This window comes from Poecilia formosa, unplaced genomic scaffold, assembly GCF_000485575.1.
Source record: "Poecilia formosa unplaced genomic scaffold, Poecilia_formosa-5.1.2 Scaffold873, whole genome shotgun sequence".
Classification (NCBI taxonomy): Eukaryota; Metazoa; Chordata; class Actinopteri; order Cyprinodontiformes; family Poeciliidae; genus Poecilia; species Poecilia formosa.
Window position 1 is genome coordinate 25439 of NW_006800812.1, and position 17661 is coordinate 43099.

General features: G+C 38.3%; 1 protein-coding gene across 4 annotated transcripts in view; it reads left to right on the forward strand.

The window, feature by feature from the left end:
• ska2 (spindle and kinetochore associated complex subunit 2) overlaps nucleotides 1-17661 on the forward strand; it is a 36457-nt gene that overhangs the window by 17553 nt on the left and 1243 nt on the right. For 2 of the 4 annotated variants that reach the window (XM_016666999.1, XM_016667001.1), the window contains exons 2-5: nucleotides 2298-2390; nucleotides 3405-3581; nucleotides 12078-12152; nucleotides 15723-15850. In XM_016666999.1, coding sequence (XP_016522485.1) covers nucleotides 2298-2390; nucleotides 3405-3581; nucleotides 12078-12152; nucleotides 15723-15752 — 375 coding nt within the window. In that variant the 3' untranslated portion in view covers nucleotides 15753-15850. Of the gene's footprint in view, nucleotides 1-2297; nucleotides 2391-3404; nucleotides 3582-12077; nucleotides 12153-15722; nucleotides 15851-17661 lie in introns of those variants that run through there. The other 2 variants (XM_016667000.1, XM_016667004.1) reach the window with 2 other exon arrangements.

The following is a 17661-nucleotide window of genomic DNA, read 5'->3' on the forward strand; positions in this document are numbered from 1 at the left end:
AAAGAAAAAAAGGCAAAATACTCAAGAGCTATATTAAGTCTACTTAACAAAATCTACCTAGTGTACACGTATTATAATCAAACACATATGTGCCTCATATGGTTTAGCATTTCAGCGATATCTAGTAATTATGGATTATCTTGTGTAACCTCATTTTACCGTTAACAGTTTTATTAGTCTTATTATCCAACTGCACTGTTCCCTTGCCCCTGGCCAAATGAAGTACTTTGTCTTTGTCCCTGAAGTTCAGAAATTTCACGAGGATAGGTCTGGTCCGCTCCGACGGTCTCCCCAGGCGGTGTGCCTTCTTGATAGTAACCGGGGTTGGGAAGTGTTCCTCCCCAAGAAGCCGCGGGATTACTCGTTCCACATAACCAACCATGTCGGTACCTTCTGACTTTTCTGGGATGTTTATGATTTTGACATTTGACCTCCTGCTCCGGTTTTCCAGAGCAGGAGGAAAACCTGGTTGGTTTTGTCCTTCAGGAAAGTTACATCCCTCTCCATTTTAAGTATACGTGCTTGTTCGTCAGCGAGGTTGTCTTCGTTAGCTCCAATTCTGGTCTCCATTTCCTGCACCTGTTCAGCCAGTGTTGATAATGCCAGTTTTATTTTTGTTAGCGACTGTTGGATACTATCCGTTTTTTGATTAATATGCCCAGTGAGCTCTTCTTTCGATTCACGGATAGCCTTCATCAGGTATTTCAATGTTGGTTTTATCTTGCTCAGTCGCCATCTTCTCCACGTGAGAGGACTCTCCCTTGAGTCGACGAAAAACTTCCAAAAACGGCTAGGTTTCAGCACCAATTAGTCAGGTTTGAATAGTAAGTATTTGTCCACTGTTTCAGGAATTAATTCAGTATTTGGAGCAATGTAGTCATCAGTATAAAGGTAGACCTCATCACTGCTGAGGTCTACCTGGAGCTCACCAACACACGTCTGCAGTGGGTGCATCACGTGACTCCCACCTACTCTCCACTTTAAAATATACATTTTTAATTAAAGCTTTTTTACTGACCTGTTAAGTGATTCCCTTTTGACCTTGTTATCTTGCGTTTTCAATTAATATGAAAACTTTGCGTCCCTTTTTCAGATTCTTTGCTTGATTGTGTAATTTTCTCGACCACCGATATTACTGACTCACTGCAAAGCCACAGCACAGTAAGTTACGTGATGTGTAATCCACTAGATCACTGAGCGGACCTGGCATTTACGTTTTACTAAGGAATTTTAAAAATCATTTACTAATTGTTAATGCTTTGAATACAGTGTGCAGCTGCTACCGAGTTACTGTCCGCACATGGATGCAGGCACATAAAGAAAAAGAAAGGAGCAGGAAATATTGGTAGGGACTGTCCCCATCAGGCCAAAGTTGGTGGGGACCAGTCCTTCAGGAAGTTGTCCTCACACCGGTTAGCCAGTGTGCTATGGACTGGGGGTTCAGCCCGTGGAGGATTCTAGACTTCCAAGATTGGGGGGGTCCGGACCCCCCCGAAACCCCCAAGATTTGTGCCTGTGAATGAGGCTAGAATTTGATTTAGGGGCCCCTCTTGCTCCAGACATCAGCACCACTAACAGCATTTCAACATGGATTTAGTGAAATCTGGGAGAGAGGCGCTAGTTGAATTGACCGAGCAATCAATTCTAATTGTAGTTTACCAAGATGCATTAATGAACAGCTAAAACTCAAAGATTAAACTGAGAGAATCAGATTGTTGCTATGGTAACAAAACAATCTAACTATGAAGATTGTACTTTGAACTTTTACAAAACTTGTAAAACTTGCCAGCTCCTTAAAATCTTAAATTTTAAATGTTGAACAATTTATAATCTTTTAATTTATCTATGCTGAAACCATTGAATCAAATTTAACTGCATTAATAATCTGTTCATTTATGCCTTGGGTCGGTTCTAAATGTGATAAGCATTGCATCATATTTTTAGATAATTTAATTATTGAATTATTGAATAACTAAATTTGGATTAACAGAAGTGCAAATAATTGATATTTATTTTAATTGTATTTGTGGGTTTAAGTATTGTCTGCAATGTCTTCCAGTAACATAATTATCCAGTAATATTTTACCTTTCATGTCAATTTAACATCTTTTAATACAAAACCTTAGTGGACCGCCACGGTTCCCCGACCACCGGGCTTAGGAAGTTTTTGTGGGGAAACCCTGAAAGGTACATGCTTGAATAATAAATTGGTCATCGTCAAGAAGACTCCACAGCTCCACTTTGGTGTCTTTCATCTTTTCAGAGAAAAACCTTTTTTTGTATTCGTATCATTTCAGTTCTTGAAGTCAGAGGCAGACCTGGAGTACATTGAAAGGCGGCTGAAGCTGGATTTTATCAACGGTGCTTCAGCGAGAGGAAGCTTTGCTAAGGTGATAACTCACAGAAAGCTGTCTTTCTCCCAGTATTTCTGTTTTTTATAAGACAATATGTATGTGCTTAAGCTGGTTCTAAATGCATTTTCCTCAGTTATTGTCAGATTTGTTGGAAAACAGGAACATAGACAACAGTATTAATTGAGGTTTTTGAACATCCTCTGTAATGTAAACAAAACTGCAAATTGTACGACAATTTGAAGCAGGTAATTTAAAGGTTCAGCTGATCATATTTTTCCTCCTATTCAAAAATTACATGAGGCCACTGGCACTACCCTCTGTCTGGTTTATAACTTAGGCCATTGCCCCATAGTAATTACAATATGTTACAGCTGTAGTACATAACTTTTATAATTTTTTTTTTTTTTTACATATTTGTTAAAATAGTCACTATGTTGTGTAAGTATGGTAAGAGACAGATAATCTGTGAAAAAAATTAAGCTCCTCTGCCTTCTCCCAGTGCTACCTTGAAACTAGCTATCAGAACCAGGACCTTAGCACTATCAATCACAATCTTGTGTGACGCTGCTCATCCTCTTTCCCCTCTACTCTCTGTTACACTAGCGCTAGCATAGCTTCTTGTGAATTTTCAGGCTATGCTAGCCTGGTACAGCTGATATGAGCCAGGCTATCAGCTAGCATAGTGTGAGCATTCCATCAATGACGCCATTGGCTACCAATGACGGCAGATAAACGGTTTTCCTGTAACGGGGAAGTTGTTTCTCTACCATTACCACATTTAGCAATGAGTACATGAGTTTGGCTGACATCGCCAAGATCCTCCTCTGGGCTCCGATTGGTTGTTTTTGGTTGAGAGTGGTACATTTCTTCAGGCGGCAATAGTAACTCAGGGAGGAGGTGGAGGAGATAAATCTATTCACAGATTATCTGTTTCATAACAATCTGAATGATGGAAAACAGTGAATGCTTTGAAATAGTCACTCACTGCAATATAGTAAAGTAGAGATTAACACTTTAAAATTAAAGTTGGGCTAATGATTTTCTGTGCAGGAAAATGTGGCTGGGATCCTGGAAAATTTGAAGTCTATCAAGGCCAAACACTCTCTTCTCAGGTGTCAGGTCAGCCAGATCACAGATGCTCAGAAAGGGTCCATGGAGTTAATCAGAAACAGACTCAGCACAGCCATGGAGCTGATCAAACATTGCCAGCAAGCTTCTCATTTGGAGGTAACAACACTAGCATAATACCCAGTATTCAAACATCATTGTATGTCATCCCTCATATTAAGATCCATTGTGTATTCAAACTAAAAGTAAAGGTAATTTTATTTATACAGGACATTTTCAGCAACAAGGCAATACAAAGTGCTTTACAGGAATTAAAAGGAAATACAAACAAAATAACAAACCAAAGGAAAGAGCAAAAGAAGAAAAATAATCTAATGCTGATCCAAAGTAAATAAACTAGACACTCATATTCAGGGTTGGTAGATAAGTGTAAGTAAGTATCTTCTGGTCTAATTCCTTTTCTAGGTTGGGAGAATAGGAGTCTAAAAAGTAATTGCTAAGGTAGTTTTTCTGGGTTCCAAGTTCTAATCCCTGTTCTGGGATGCTATATAAGTATAAGTAAGTATTCTCTGGACTTTCTAAGTGTGCTCTAAATTTGTAAAAGTAATAAGTACTCCACAGTTTCTAAGTAATAATAAAAAACTGAGTGTTTTTTATTCCTTTTCTGGGTTAGAAGTGAGTATTCCACAGTTTTTAACAAAATAAAATAAAAAAGAGGAAAGGACACATGGCAACATTCAGACAAAACGAAGGGCAAAACAAAGACATGATTGAAGGTGGTTACATCACAGGGCCATGAAACCACGTTGCTCAGCCTCCCGGCAGAAGTCTGATAAGATGTTGTTATCAAGGCATGTCCTTGGGAGCGCTCAGCTGCACAGCTGTATGGATAACAGGAGGGGTTGAGGTGGGAAGGAGTGTTATGTTTAAATATCTTCAAGGTGATTGGAAATATGCAGCCCTTAGAAGGCAACACGGGAAAGTCAATTCAGATACAGAATTTCTTAGGTCGGGTAGATTATAAATTTCTATTTTCCCTAAAGTCTCTCTGGTACATCTCAGTTCCCAATTATCCAAATTAGTTTGGCCGTTCCACTGAACCAAATCTATCAATTTGGTTTCAATTTCAGATCGATTCCATTCCGTTAGTGAGTTTTGGAGTTCTCAGCTGGGCTGTGAGTCTCAGCAAGACTCACATCCAACTTGCATCTCCATCCACACCAAAAGTCTGAGTGTTCGCTAGTTCACCCAAGTCCGTCACAAATTTGTTGATAAGCCAGGAGTCCACAAGCTCCAAACAGCAGAAATCCTGTTGTCATGAATAAATCCAGGGTGAATCCCGCCGGGTTTGTCCCCGCAGGACAAAAGGGCTCTCGTGTCCAGTCTTCTCATCGAGAAAATTTGATTAATTGCATTGAGAGATCAGTTGACCAGATCCATAATTTGTAGATTTGGATGATGTGCAAAGAAAGGCTCCAAAAATACAGAAAAAGACAGGACAAAAACAGAGCAACCAGGGCAGACAAGGGCAGGGAGGGAGCAGAGGAAAAAAGCGTCCGTCTTCACCGAGCACAAGAGAGAAAAAACTAGCAGAAAACCAATTTGACTTAGTATGCGATTTTCAAATTGGAGGCTGCAGCCCCTTCAGGGCCACAAATGGGACTCAGAAAGTGGAGGGCAGATGAGGAGAAAAAAATATGCAAAAACAAAAAATAATAAATCTAATAGATTTTTTAATCAAACATTTTTATTATATATATATTTTTTTTATCATAAAAACAATTTTTTTCAAACATTATTAAAACAATACAGGTAAAAATAATTTATTGGAATGTTACTTGCCATACTCATCTCTCTGTGCTCCTCAACCTAGTGTAGCAAATGCAAAATGTAAAAGGTTCCAACAAGAAAAAGACAAAAGGAGCCTTCCAACAGCTCTTTTGTGGAGAAAACCCTAAAAACTCATGACCAGTGTTGTGTGGTACTCGAAGTTGGTCTTGGTCTCGAGACCGGTCTTAAGACCATTTTTTGATGGTCTCGGTCTCGTCTCGGACTCGACCGCATTTGGTCTCGGTCTTGTCTCGGTCTCGGGCGCTGAGGACTCGGCATTTTATTTCAAGACCAGTCGCAACCGCAACTGTGAAAATACCACTAAACGTACAGCATACTGTCCAGTTTATTTGTTAACATCTTTGTTTTCAGTGGATGCAAAACGCACTGATTAAAATCCAAGCAACTACGTGTTTCTGTTACTCCCCCCTCTCTGTCCCCTCCCCACCTTTCACTCGCGCGCGGCGCTCCAGGACATGCGCAGTGGTTTCCTCTCAGCGGCAGAAAATGTTTGTCTAATCATCAATAATATAATAGCGCTGCATAAATAGTAAGAAATCCGATGGCCACAGCTAACTCAGCAGCGCTTTGCTTTCACAGACGGTGGGGACAACGTCTAACTTTTTTCGTCACTTAGAAAAGTAGCTCAAAGAAGGTAAGCTCCGTTAACGTGATGTTAGCAAAGCTAGCTGTACAGAGACACATAAGCATTGTGATGAAAAAAGTTATCACTCACTGTGCTGAATTATTGTGCGGAGGTGTATGTCGCTTATATGTCGACTTGTCGCATATATGGGACAACGCTATGTCCAAAAGTCTGCAATATAGTGAGGTGACATTCAGAAACAGTCAATTCTTCTCCACGGCTCTTTACTTATTAGATAGGACTGGAGTGTCACTCACTGAGAGCCGTTGTTCTATCAGATTACCATAAACTGTCAGAATAGCATACATGCAGTCCGACTGTCAGAGGAGTTGTCAGTTCACCATATGCAGCAAGTTATGACGAAAATAAGTCATTAAATTGTTTTCAATGATAACTATATAGATATACATGTGTTGTTATGGTTTCAAAATGTATTTAAAGCAGGTGTGGCTGCTGCTGGAGTCAGCTACAACACACGCCCGTGTAAAACTCACCTAACCGCTAAGTCAGGATGCCATACAACTGTTAATAACAAAGTGTATGACGATCTACGTCATGATTCTATGGTCCTGATTAAATGAAATCTTATGGTAATGACAGCGTATGCATGTCTGAGCTAAGCGTACGACTATGCTGATCTGACAGAACACCGTGAGTTTGTGCTAAGCGTATGACGATCTGACCTGACAGAACACCCGTTCTTTGTTCTTGTAATGCTCTGTGTACACTGCATCATTATTTTATTTAATTATGTACGTTGATATTTAAATTAACAAATAACTAAAACACAAGAACGAAAGAGCATGCAGAGCATGCACATTGCTCTTTGATTGTTTTTGTTCAAAGTGGCAGCTGTAATGTCTGCCATGGTGTCAGACTGCCTGGCTTCATGTACTGAGAGAGTGAAAACAGTCACGGTGAGCGCCTTCTGCTTGGTTACTTCTTGCTTGGAGCTCCTTGGTCAGTGTTCATAGTTGAGCGTTATTTACCGTCAGGGCATTGCCTCAATTGCTATGTTTAATGGTGCAACAGTAGTGGTTTCTTATATATATTTCAGATTATTTTGAGAAGCAATTTCGATCATATTTTACATTTTATTGTGTCATGTAGCACGGGCCGCTGGTCTTGGTCTTGACTCGGTCTCGACTTCCCTCGGTCTTGGTCTCGGACCCCAAAAGTCTTGGTCTTGTCTCAGTCTCGATACACTCTGGTCTTGGACTTGTCTTGGTCTCGGGTTAGGTGGTCTTGACCACAACACTGCTCATGACCAACTAAAATCAGACAGTATAAGGCAACGTTTATACAAAAAATGTAATTAATTTAATGAATAGCGAATAAAAGTAGGAAAAAAGACATTCTGAAAGTCAATGCTTCTTTACAGATCTTGAAGCATTGTCTGTGGCTTTGCAAAGCGAGTACCTGGCCAGAAGCTAATTTTGTTTGGGCTGGTCATGACATTGGAATTTTGGAAACTACTGGTCTAAAAGACTGTAAATAGACATTAAGCAGTGCCAGATTTCATTGGCGGTTTCTTCTTGGTTAATTTTTAATAACCTCATAATGAAGTATTTTTGAACAAATATGACTGAGCATGGGATTTCCCTGGAAGATAAAAAAATGTGCTTTCAACAATATTATCACATGACAAATTCTGCTTCTTAGGATAACTAGCATGTAAATTAAATTTGAGCAATGTACTGTTTATACATAGTGATGCCTGGCTATTAAGTTGATTTAGTCTTTCAAGGTATGCTGTTATAGAATTATGGCAATATCTATGACAACTTTTAAATGAGGGAAACTTGGCACTCCAAAACTTACAACTGAAGAATTCAACAGAATCCCTCTTTTCTAAAATCATTAAGAAGAACATTAATAATGTTTATGCCTTTTTTGCCACTGCTCAGAGATTGACAAACCTTCATATGCCTATAGCATCTGAATTCTACTCTAGCAGAACCTGCAATGAATTTGCTAACTTCCTTTCTGAGAAAATTCTGAAAATCAGACAGTTACTCTGATTTTTAGAATTTTCTTCTATAGGTCAAAACCAAGACCAGCACCGATGTTGTACCCAGTCAAAGAAATCTGTAGAAAATGACACACGACCAAATTCTTTCCTGCCAACAGCCATTACCATCTTTAATAACTCTTTGAGAAATCTGAATTAATGAGCTACAATGATATTTAATTTCCCTTTGCGATTAATAAAGTAGTTTTGAATTTGAATCGAATTTGAAATCAACCACAAATGTATAGAAGAAATTATATGTAAATTACAGTGTTTTTTTTTTTTTTTTTTCAAAAACTTCTGCCTGTCTGACTTGAATAATAAACTTATTTATCTTCAATGCAGTTTATTTATATACCACAGTTAACTTCAATCACCCATACATTCCAATTGAGCCTACTTCTCAAACAGTGCATCGAGCTAAGCTTATTATTCAGATTAGTTTAAAAAGTCTTCTGTCAAAGGAAACTGCAGTTTGCCTTCAAATTGTTGAATTGGAGCAATAACTCCTTGGACAAACACATAAAGATAATTGCTTTCTTTGTGTCATTGACTTTACAGCAATCCCTAATATTGAGCATGCATGTAGTGACAGTGGAGAGAAGAAAAATTCTCCTGTAGCCTCCAACAGAATCTGCAAGAAACCTTCAACTGAACCTAACCAGCCAGGACTGACTGGTGTTTTGAGAAGACAGAGCAGAGACACAAAAAACAGAAGAAATGATATAGGAATATTTTCTCTGTTAATGAAAAGTAAAAAGTTAATAGCAGTAGAGGAAGAACATTTGATTGTTGGCAGCATTATCTCAGCTGATGCTCCCCTCCAGGAAGGCATCAACAGAATTCCAGACCAGGTGTAGCTTCTATGGAGAGAAACAAAAATTGAGAGAAAGCATAAAGTTAACAGCTGAAATAGCAGCAAATAGTTCAAATTATAGAGTAGTAGAAGAAGAAATTGAGGAAAAGTGGTCAGTTTGTCCAGAAGCCTAATCCTATTGCAGCATGACTACTGAGATAGCTGTAATTCTCCCCGACCCCACATATTGGATTCAAATTCACAAAAAATTGTAATAATCCCAAAGGGTAATTAAATGAAGCACTCTTCCTCTTTCTACTCCCCCCTTGACTGGGGGAGTAGGGAGTCAAGTTAATTAAAACCTTTTAGATTAAGGTTTTAATTATAAGCCCTATCAAAAGGAAAGTTTTAAGCCTGGTTTTAAGAGATTACCAGGTGTCTGCCTCACTGACTAAAATTGGGTGCTGGTTCCAGAGAAGAGGAGCCTGTTGGCTCAAGGATCTGTGTCCCGTTATACTTTTAGAAAATCTAGGAACCACTAGTAAGCTTGCTGTCTGAGAGTGAAATGCTCTATTAGAAACACATGGAACCATCAGAGAGGGATTTTACATGAAAATCAAGAAAATTGACAAACCGGAGCATCAATGAGACTGTCATAGAAAAACAGTGTCTTCAGTCAGAAGCTTCTTCAATTTTGCTTTTATGCAGACCGCTACAGGAGATCCTTCCTGCCTACAGCCATCAGATTGTACAAAAACTAAAGAACCATAATGAGTCACAACATTTAATTCCACCTTTTGATAAATAACATATTTTAAAATATGAATTGAATTTGAACTGAGAATGTTCAGTCTTGCATGTTGTGAGCTGAAAAGCAGCATTTGTGAGTCTGCAGTTCGAGGAACTGCTCAAACTGCAGACTCGAGCAGTTCCTATTACCGACCTGTCTGTCTTACCACGTAATAGTGAAAAGGTTAATGTTCATAGAACAAATACCTAAAACTCAAATTTTGCCATTTTCACTCTGAGCAACTGCAGACAAAATATTTCACAAGTTTCTTAATTTGTGGTGTAGTATTTAAGTGCATTCAAGTATTTTTGAAAATAAATTGTTTCTTAAATAAATGATAAAACAGTATGTAACTTAACAGCATTATATGAGATAGATAATTTGTGGAAAAAATGTAGTTCCTCTGCCTTCTCCCAGTGGTCCCAGTTCTGTTTTGACAAATACACCGCTCAGTCAGAAACAACTGATTAGAGGTGATCGGCAAACAACTTGTTGCCGATCACCTGTATCTCACTTCTCAGCCTGCGTGTGCAGGTTATCTCCTCTTTCCTTCACACTGCGCATGTGCTCAGCAGCAAATCCTAAGCGAAGTGATGAGGACCTATAACGCTGTGAGAGTGAAGGGGAAAGTTTGCGTGTTGGGGCAGAAAATTACCTCAGGGTGAAGCATGTCAAAATGCATAAACACAACAAATCTAATGTGACATTTAAAAAACAAACACTTAACTGAGTTTGGCTACATTGAGGCTCAATGCAGAAAAAAAAAGACATCTGGGGCGGCCAGAAGCAGGTAAAGCAGCGCACAACTACCAACACTCACCCAGATGAGCGATACAGTCAGAAAGCTAAACAAATAACCCAAAAAATAATTTAAGTCAAGAGCTAGCGGTGTAAGACGCTGGTTCTGCTCTCTCTGCTATGTATCTGATATTTTACAGATGTAGCGCCATTTTTGCTCCACACGGCAGTGAACTCTCATACTGAACAGTTGCTTAAAGCTGCAGCAGGCAACTCAAACAAAGAAAAAACATATTTTACATTCGCTATGTCCTAACATAAGACAGATAATCTCTGGAAAAAAATGGATCTCCTCTGCCTCCTCCCTGTATTCTGCAGAATTACTCACCTCGGTCAGAAACAACCAATCAGAACCAGTACAGAACAGCTAGCCAGACTGTCAGGAAGTTTTGTAAGTCAGGCTTGTTTATTTTGATGCAACCTGCATTTGACTTTGAATGAATGTTTTCCTCTTTTACTTGACATTGATGTAAGCAGTGTTGTGAGATTTAGTTGACTAATGTATAATTTAGAATACTGAGAACCTTACTGTTAAGTAGCTGCTGTATTGTACCTGAAAGTACTTTGCATGTTTTATGTCTAATTTAGGTGAATTTATTGGCAGATAATTTTTCCATTTTGCCAGACCACATAGCAGCATTTATACCAAAAGTGAAAAATTAACAACTAATCCAGGTGATCGGCCCTCATGGGTGATCGGAATTGGAATCAGCAGCAAAACACCTGATCGGAGCATCCCTAGCTGTCAGTCATGCTTGTGTGCACGCTGCTCAATGTGCTAATGGTGGAGAAACAACATACCGTTTCATGGAAAGGCTTTTATTCACCGTGATCAGTGGCCATGCTAACTAAAAAATTGGGTGCCCATTTATGGTGGGCTCCGTTGTGGTGAACCAGCTGTAGCATAGAAGAGAGTAAAGGGGAGTGTGTGAGCAGTGTGTACATGAGATTGATTGACAGCACAGACCTTCTTGGCTCTGATTGGTTGCTGCTGACTGAGCAATGTATTTCTCTAGATAGCACTGGCAGAAGGCAGACGATCTTAATTTTTCACAGATAATCTGTCTCATATTATACTGTCAGGACATAGCAATAGTTTTAACAAATATGCAAAAAACATAATTTTCCTTACTCTGATTGGCTATTTTTTACTGGGAGAAGTGCATTTCTGCAGATTCTAACAGTAGCACTGGGAGTAAGTGAAGGAGCTTGATTTTTTTCCCCACAGATTAGCTGTTCCATACTATGCTGTCAGGAAATAGTGACATTTTCAACAAATATATACAACACATATTTTTGTAAAAGTTGCATACTGCAGCTTGAAGGTATATTTTCAATGTGGGAATGACAATGTATTTGTAACACATTCACAGCAACAAAAAGGATTTTTTTTTGTTTTAATTTTTATTTTCATTCTTGACAAGAAAGTTTGTACTTGAAAACTTTATATTTTAGAGGAAACTTTAATTGTTCTGTAATTTGCAATTCCTTACATGTTTTTGCAACTTTATGAAAAGGTGTCTACATGCAGAGACTTTTGTTGAATTCTAATTAACTCTCGTGTTGTTGAAAAAAGCAACATTTATATCTTTTATAATCAAAAACAGTAAATGTTTGTGAAACAGTAACTTTAATAGAACCAAAGTCATAGATTTTACATTTAGCAGGATGTGAACTGCAAACATTCATGCATGATTAAAATAAATAAATTAACAAAATAACAATCAAAAATATTCTGTGTACTTATTACTCATAACATTTGGTTGTATTATTCTATTCCTCAGGTTGAGTCACTGGCAGAGTCAGAGCAGGAGTCAGCCATGTTCCTGGATTCAACCATTACTTCAATCACAGCTGAAGTAAGATTTCTAACAAAAGCTAGACACAAGATTCTGGTTAATTTTGGAGCATAATGTGAAGTTAAGCAACCATTTATTATGCAAATAATATAGCTTGTTACGTCATAAATTCCCCAGGATAATTGGTTAGTGTAAAAATTGTTAGATTTAGCACGCTTGATTTTTAATATTGTTTTTTCCCGAAATGGTAAATAACTGGACTGATGTCAGAGTTGCAGGCAAGTATTCCAGTACTTCAGAGTTCTTGAATCAACCAGTTAACATTGCTGAATCTGTAAGCAAGCAACCCGTCTCCATTCCATTCGTTCCCAGCAGATGTCACTGATTTATTAATACACACAGGGTGAACTTCATCCACCAATACAGTTTGAGCATGAACATGATATGGTTTTAAGTGGTTAACATTAATTGCTTGCAGTTTCTCCCGCTGTTCTGGACTAGCAATAAGATAATTTTGTCCCGACAGCTGTTTCACAACTGTATATGGCCCAGAGAATTTTGCTTGACAGGCACTTCATCTTTTCCTGGGAAGATGATAATTTCCCTTTAGCCATCTGTGTAGCGGTAGAGTCTCTGCCTAAACCCATTATTGTTTTGCATTATTAACATAATGCAAAACATTTTGTGGTGGTTCAGATGCAAATCCAAGTCATGCAATTTCAAAGGGTCAACAACCTGATTAACTGGCTCCTCAATAATACTGTCACCACATGGCACCCACTTTCTTAACAATGCCTTGTTTTCATCATGGTTCTGTATCTCCTCATCTGATAAAGCAGACTGATGCAAGTCCTGCAATGTAGGGTCAGATCTTTGCTCCTGCAGCAGATCAGACTGTGAAATACACACATGGACATTAGACAAGCAAAAAGAGGACATCTGTGTCTCTTTTTCCAAGTCTTTAAGATTTGTAGCACTGGATGTATTCATTAACTGTGTCACAGCACATGCTTGGAAAATGTCAGGGTGTGACTTTTCATTGTCATCAGGACCACTGCTGATCAAAGGTACCGAAACAACAACTGGACCCTCTGGTTGATTAGGCCAGAATTTTCTTCCAGCTATATTGTTTCCCAAAAATCACTGAGACACCATCTAGAGGAAGAGCAGGTTGAACACCTATCTTTACTTCTCCCTCAAACAACTCGTCAAACTTATGCACTGTAACACAAAACACAGATATACCCCTACCCAACATAGGTATAGATGATACAGATACGGAATCATCTGAAAAGGGTAAAACTGATGCCAGGACGAATGAATCATATGCACCTGGATCTCTCAAGATTGTAACTGGCACGTTGACGTCACTCCCTACTAAAGACACTTGTCCTCCCATAAGAAATGGCTTGAACTCAAATCAAGTACTTCTTCTAATGGCACCTAAGTGATTTTGTCTGGAACATTTTAAAAAAATTATGCAGAGCAAGTGCTGCTGGTTTAAATTGAGATACATTTTTGTTTCTTGATTTCATCACAGCAGTCTTTCTTCCATTGACCTTTTCTGACAATAATTACATATTTTTTCCAGTTACTGAAGTCTGAAAAAAAACTCCAGAATGCGTTCAACACCAATTTGAAGCACTCATCCAATTGGTATCTTTATCGCTCATCCCCTACCGAGGGTGTAGATCCCATCTCATTATTGGGGGGGACCATAAACGAGAAAATTTCTTAAGACCAATTTTGGGGGGGGTCGGTAAAGTTACAGTGAAATGTAACGTAAAATATGGTTTAAAGGATTTTTAAACCACATTTAAGCTGCAGGACCAAAAATGACTAGTAATACACATCAAACATGTTTTTCTCAGTAAGCATCCTATTGAGAAATAAAACTAAAGCTCAAATGTTGCTTCTATTCGAGTTTTGTTCAGTCTCACTGATCTAATCTCTGCTACACCTTTACAAAATTTTAAGGTTCTAAATAAAAAAGCTTCAATGAGTAACTGCTCTTAATAAAATTCCTCATAAACATTGATTTATTGAAATGGCTCCCAATACAAGTTATGGCCTATTTAAATTATAACTTGTTAAGTTGCTTTATCTTTAAGCCTTTTTTAATTTTGTCATGTCCTGGGTAAATAAACAGATAGAAATGAATATCTAGGAAATATAATTTAAACATAAGACTAAAAGTACCAGAGTTTATATAGAAAAATATTCAGATTTTATTTTGTGGTTTTAAAGGCTCTACATTGAAGACAGTGAGAAATAAAGGCAGCTTTCTGTTTTTTTCTCTGTTCTCGGCTCAAACATAGAGCTGTCGGCCACTCCTCAGCCCCTCCCTCCCATTTCAAACTCTTCTAATTAACTAAAACTTAAAGAGTTAAATACGAATTAGATGTTTGCTACTTTTAACAAAAAAACTTAAGTCTATGAAAGCAGTGTAGCAGTTTTGCTAACGAGGCAGCTTATGATTCAGCCAAAGTAATAAAATAAACTACAGTCTGATTTTTATTGTTAATATGTTTCTTCTTATTGAGCAGTGAATGTAAGTAAAAGGTGTTACATGTCTTTTGCTTTAAGTATTTACTTACTGGAAGGTTTTATGTTTGTGCTGCAGAGCAACAGCTAACAGCTAGCTTCTCACTTCAGCAGCTCTGACTAGCATGTGCCGTTCAGCGCTGTTGTTGCTCTTCCTTCAAGTTGGACTGAACCATTGTTCTAACAATGGTAGGGGGGACCTAAAAATTAATTCTTATTGTGCTCCGAAATAAATGGCAGATTTAGTTTGTTCTTTGTTTCTTTTGCCTTTTCATATTGATATTATTTAAATGCAAACGTTTCTTCAATGATTTTTTTTGGGGGGACAATTCTAGACTTTTCCAAGATTGGGGAGGTCACCTTTTGTTCATTAATATACACTGCAATATGTTCAGAAACAAAATTCTTAAATTGTTCTTGAACCATTAAATTACAGAGGTCATCAAGTGTTTTGATCTGAGCAGAAGTGCACCACCAATTATAATTAATCTCCCAAATCTCTTGGAAACTCCAAATAAGTTTTGCCACCTATTTTTCAGTTCCTCGACTTCTGTCTATGCACCTCAGGGACCAATTCATATGCCTTAAGTATTGCAGCTTTAACCTGGGAATGATCCTGACCATCACTTAAACAGTGTATAAATGAAGCTTTTTGAGCATGACCAACTAAAACACACTGACGCAAAATTGTGTGGCCCAAATCAGGTCAGCCCCTTGGCTCTGCAACTCTCTTTAAAAAAAAATAAAAAAAATTCAATATCCTTTTCACTAAACTTAGTGTGACGTCCCCCTTCTCTCTACGTGGAGGCATCCGTCATTTACTAATTGCGGTTTGTCCCAACGCGTGCCAGAAGGGGCGGGACCAGGATCCACTAGGGCCCAGCGCATCTTGGCTATATAAGCAGCCTGCTCTGGTGCGTCAAGAGAGGGAGAGGAGAGAGAAGGAACTGGGTGGGAGGAGCTGAAGCTGGCTTGGAGCTAAGTTGTCTTCTTCATCCAGCTCTGCTCTCCAGACTGGCGCTTCTCCGACTTGCCTGCCCAGCCCGACTTTGTTTGGTTTGGTTTTGCTTTTCTTTTCTTTTGCAGGACTCCCCTGCTCAAACCACCAGCTTCTGATGATGCCATTGGCCACAGGGGCCGCCTGCTTATTTGTTGCTGTTTTCTTGCTTTATTTTTAGATTTGATGCTCAATAAAGAGCATATTTATTGTTGAAGTCCGTGTCTCCTTTGGTTTTTGTTATGGCTTCACGAGCCGGGTCGTAACATTAGTGATTTGCTCTTGGTGCACCAAGAGCAAATCACTCAAAATATGAGATGATTTATATTTAGAGTCCACAATACAAAATTAAATATAGGTCTGTAATTTATTAAATTATCTTGTTGGAGAGAAGGTTTCTTAAGTACATTTCTTAACTATCTAGCTATCTAGAAAGCCTGCAGTAGATGTCCATTTCTTAGGATAGATTAATTACAACTAAAATAGGGACAGTAATCAAAGGAAGATTCCCAGATGCACACAAACGAGTTCCCTGACGTATCAGGTTGTTTCTGATATGAGGCATTCTGATATGGTTTCAAATGTGTACAATAAGACTGCAAAGTAAAGTTCTGCAGCACACAGGACTAGGGCTGAAATGATTCCTCGAGTAATTCAAATACCTCGATTATTAAAATTCCTCAAGGAAAATTGATCTGTCTCAAAGCTTCGTTATATTATGTTTGATTATTTAGCACACTGTGTTCCAGCCGAGACTTTATTTGCCCTCTCACTTCCGCCTGAGTTGTTGACGAAAGCTTAGTGTTGGCAGCATAACGTCCGATTTTCAAGTTTGGCCTGGGAGGATTTTACTGATTCATGATAATGCCCAGATTTTTGTCGTTTTTTGCGGGATCAATAAACATCCTTAAAATGACGGGAGCAATGCTTGGAATACTTCTCCTGGAGCTGCTGGTTCAGAGTGAACGGTGGGATTATTTCTATAGGTGAGCGGATAGACTGCGTAGCTTTACTGAAAATACCGGAAAATAAATTTTATATCATCCCGGTCGCAACCAATGGGTGGTGAAGAACATCTTGATGTTGCATACCTGGTAGATGTTTCTGTATGTGACAAATGCAGGAGTCAAATTCCGTCGCTAACATGAACACAAATGCTATAAATGACTGGGTAAGGTGAGAGTTCATCTATTAAACTGACTGAAGATTAATACATAAACAGAAAGCTGGGGTACAGAGATTTTTTTATATAATAACCTGCTCACAAATAGGCTATTTGTGAGCCTGCCTCTTTATTATTACATTGAATATAATTTCAGATTTTTGTATAACTTTTCTTCAGGTTAACGTAGAAAGTGAGCTATTATTGTTACAAGTTAATTTTCTAAACTACAGAAAAGTTATTAGGGAAGTTCAAAATTTGAAAAAATAGACTGATATTGATATGCGATAGCAATACTGCTGTTATGTTAGTTACCAATGTTTTATTTTATCTTTTTTTTATCCGATTACCCGATTAATCATAAGAGTAATCGGTAGATTACTCGATTACTAAAATATTCGTTTACAACAGCCCTACACGGGATGCTGTCACTCAAAAGATGTTTGAGCAATATATAGACAATAACTGATTTAAAAGTAGTGAGCTGTGCCCACCGACTCCTGTGTGAAAACAGCCCTAGTGAGGGTAGAGTCTACTTCAGGCTGCAGGCCAGGTAGAATTGGGTAGCTTTCCTCTCTTAGATGAAGGCAGTTGAAAACTGCATTTTGTATTTACTCATATTATTTTTTAATCTTAAAATGTGTTTGTTGATCTGGAACATTTAAGTGTAGGATGAAAAGGCAAAAACAAAATAAATCTGAAGGGGGCCTGTAGGATACTGTATGCAATACATGTACCCTGCTAAGCTTCACGTTGTTTTATACGTTTCTTCCATGTTTTTGTAATTTTGTAGATAAATGTTTTAATTTCTAATTATAAAAGGATAAATGTAGTTCTCCATCCATCCATCCATCCATCCATCCATC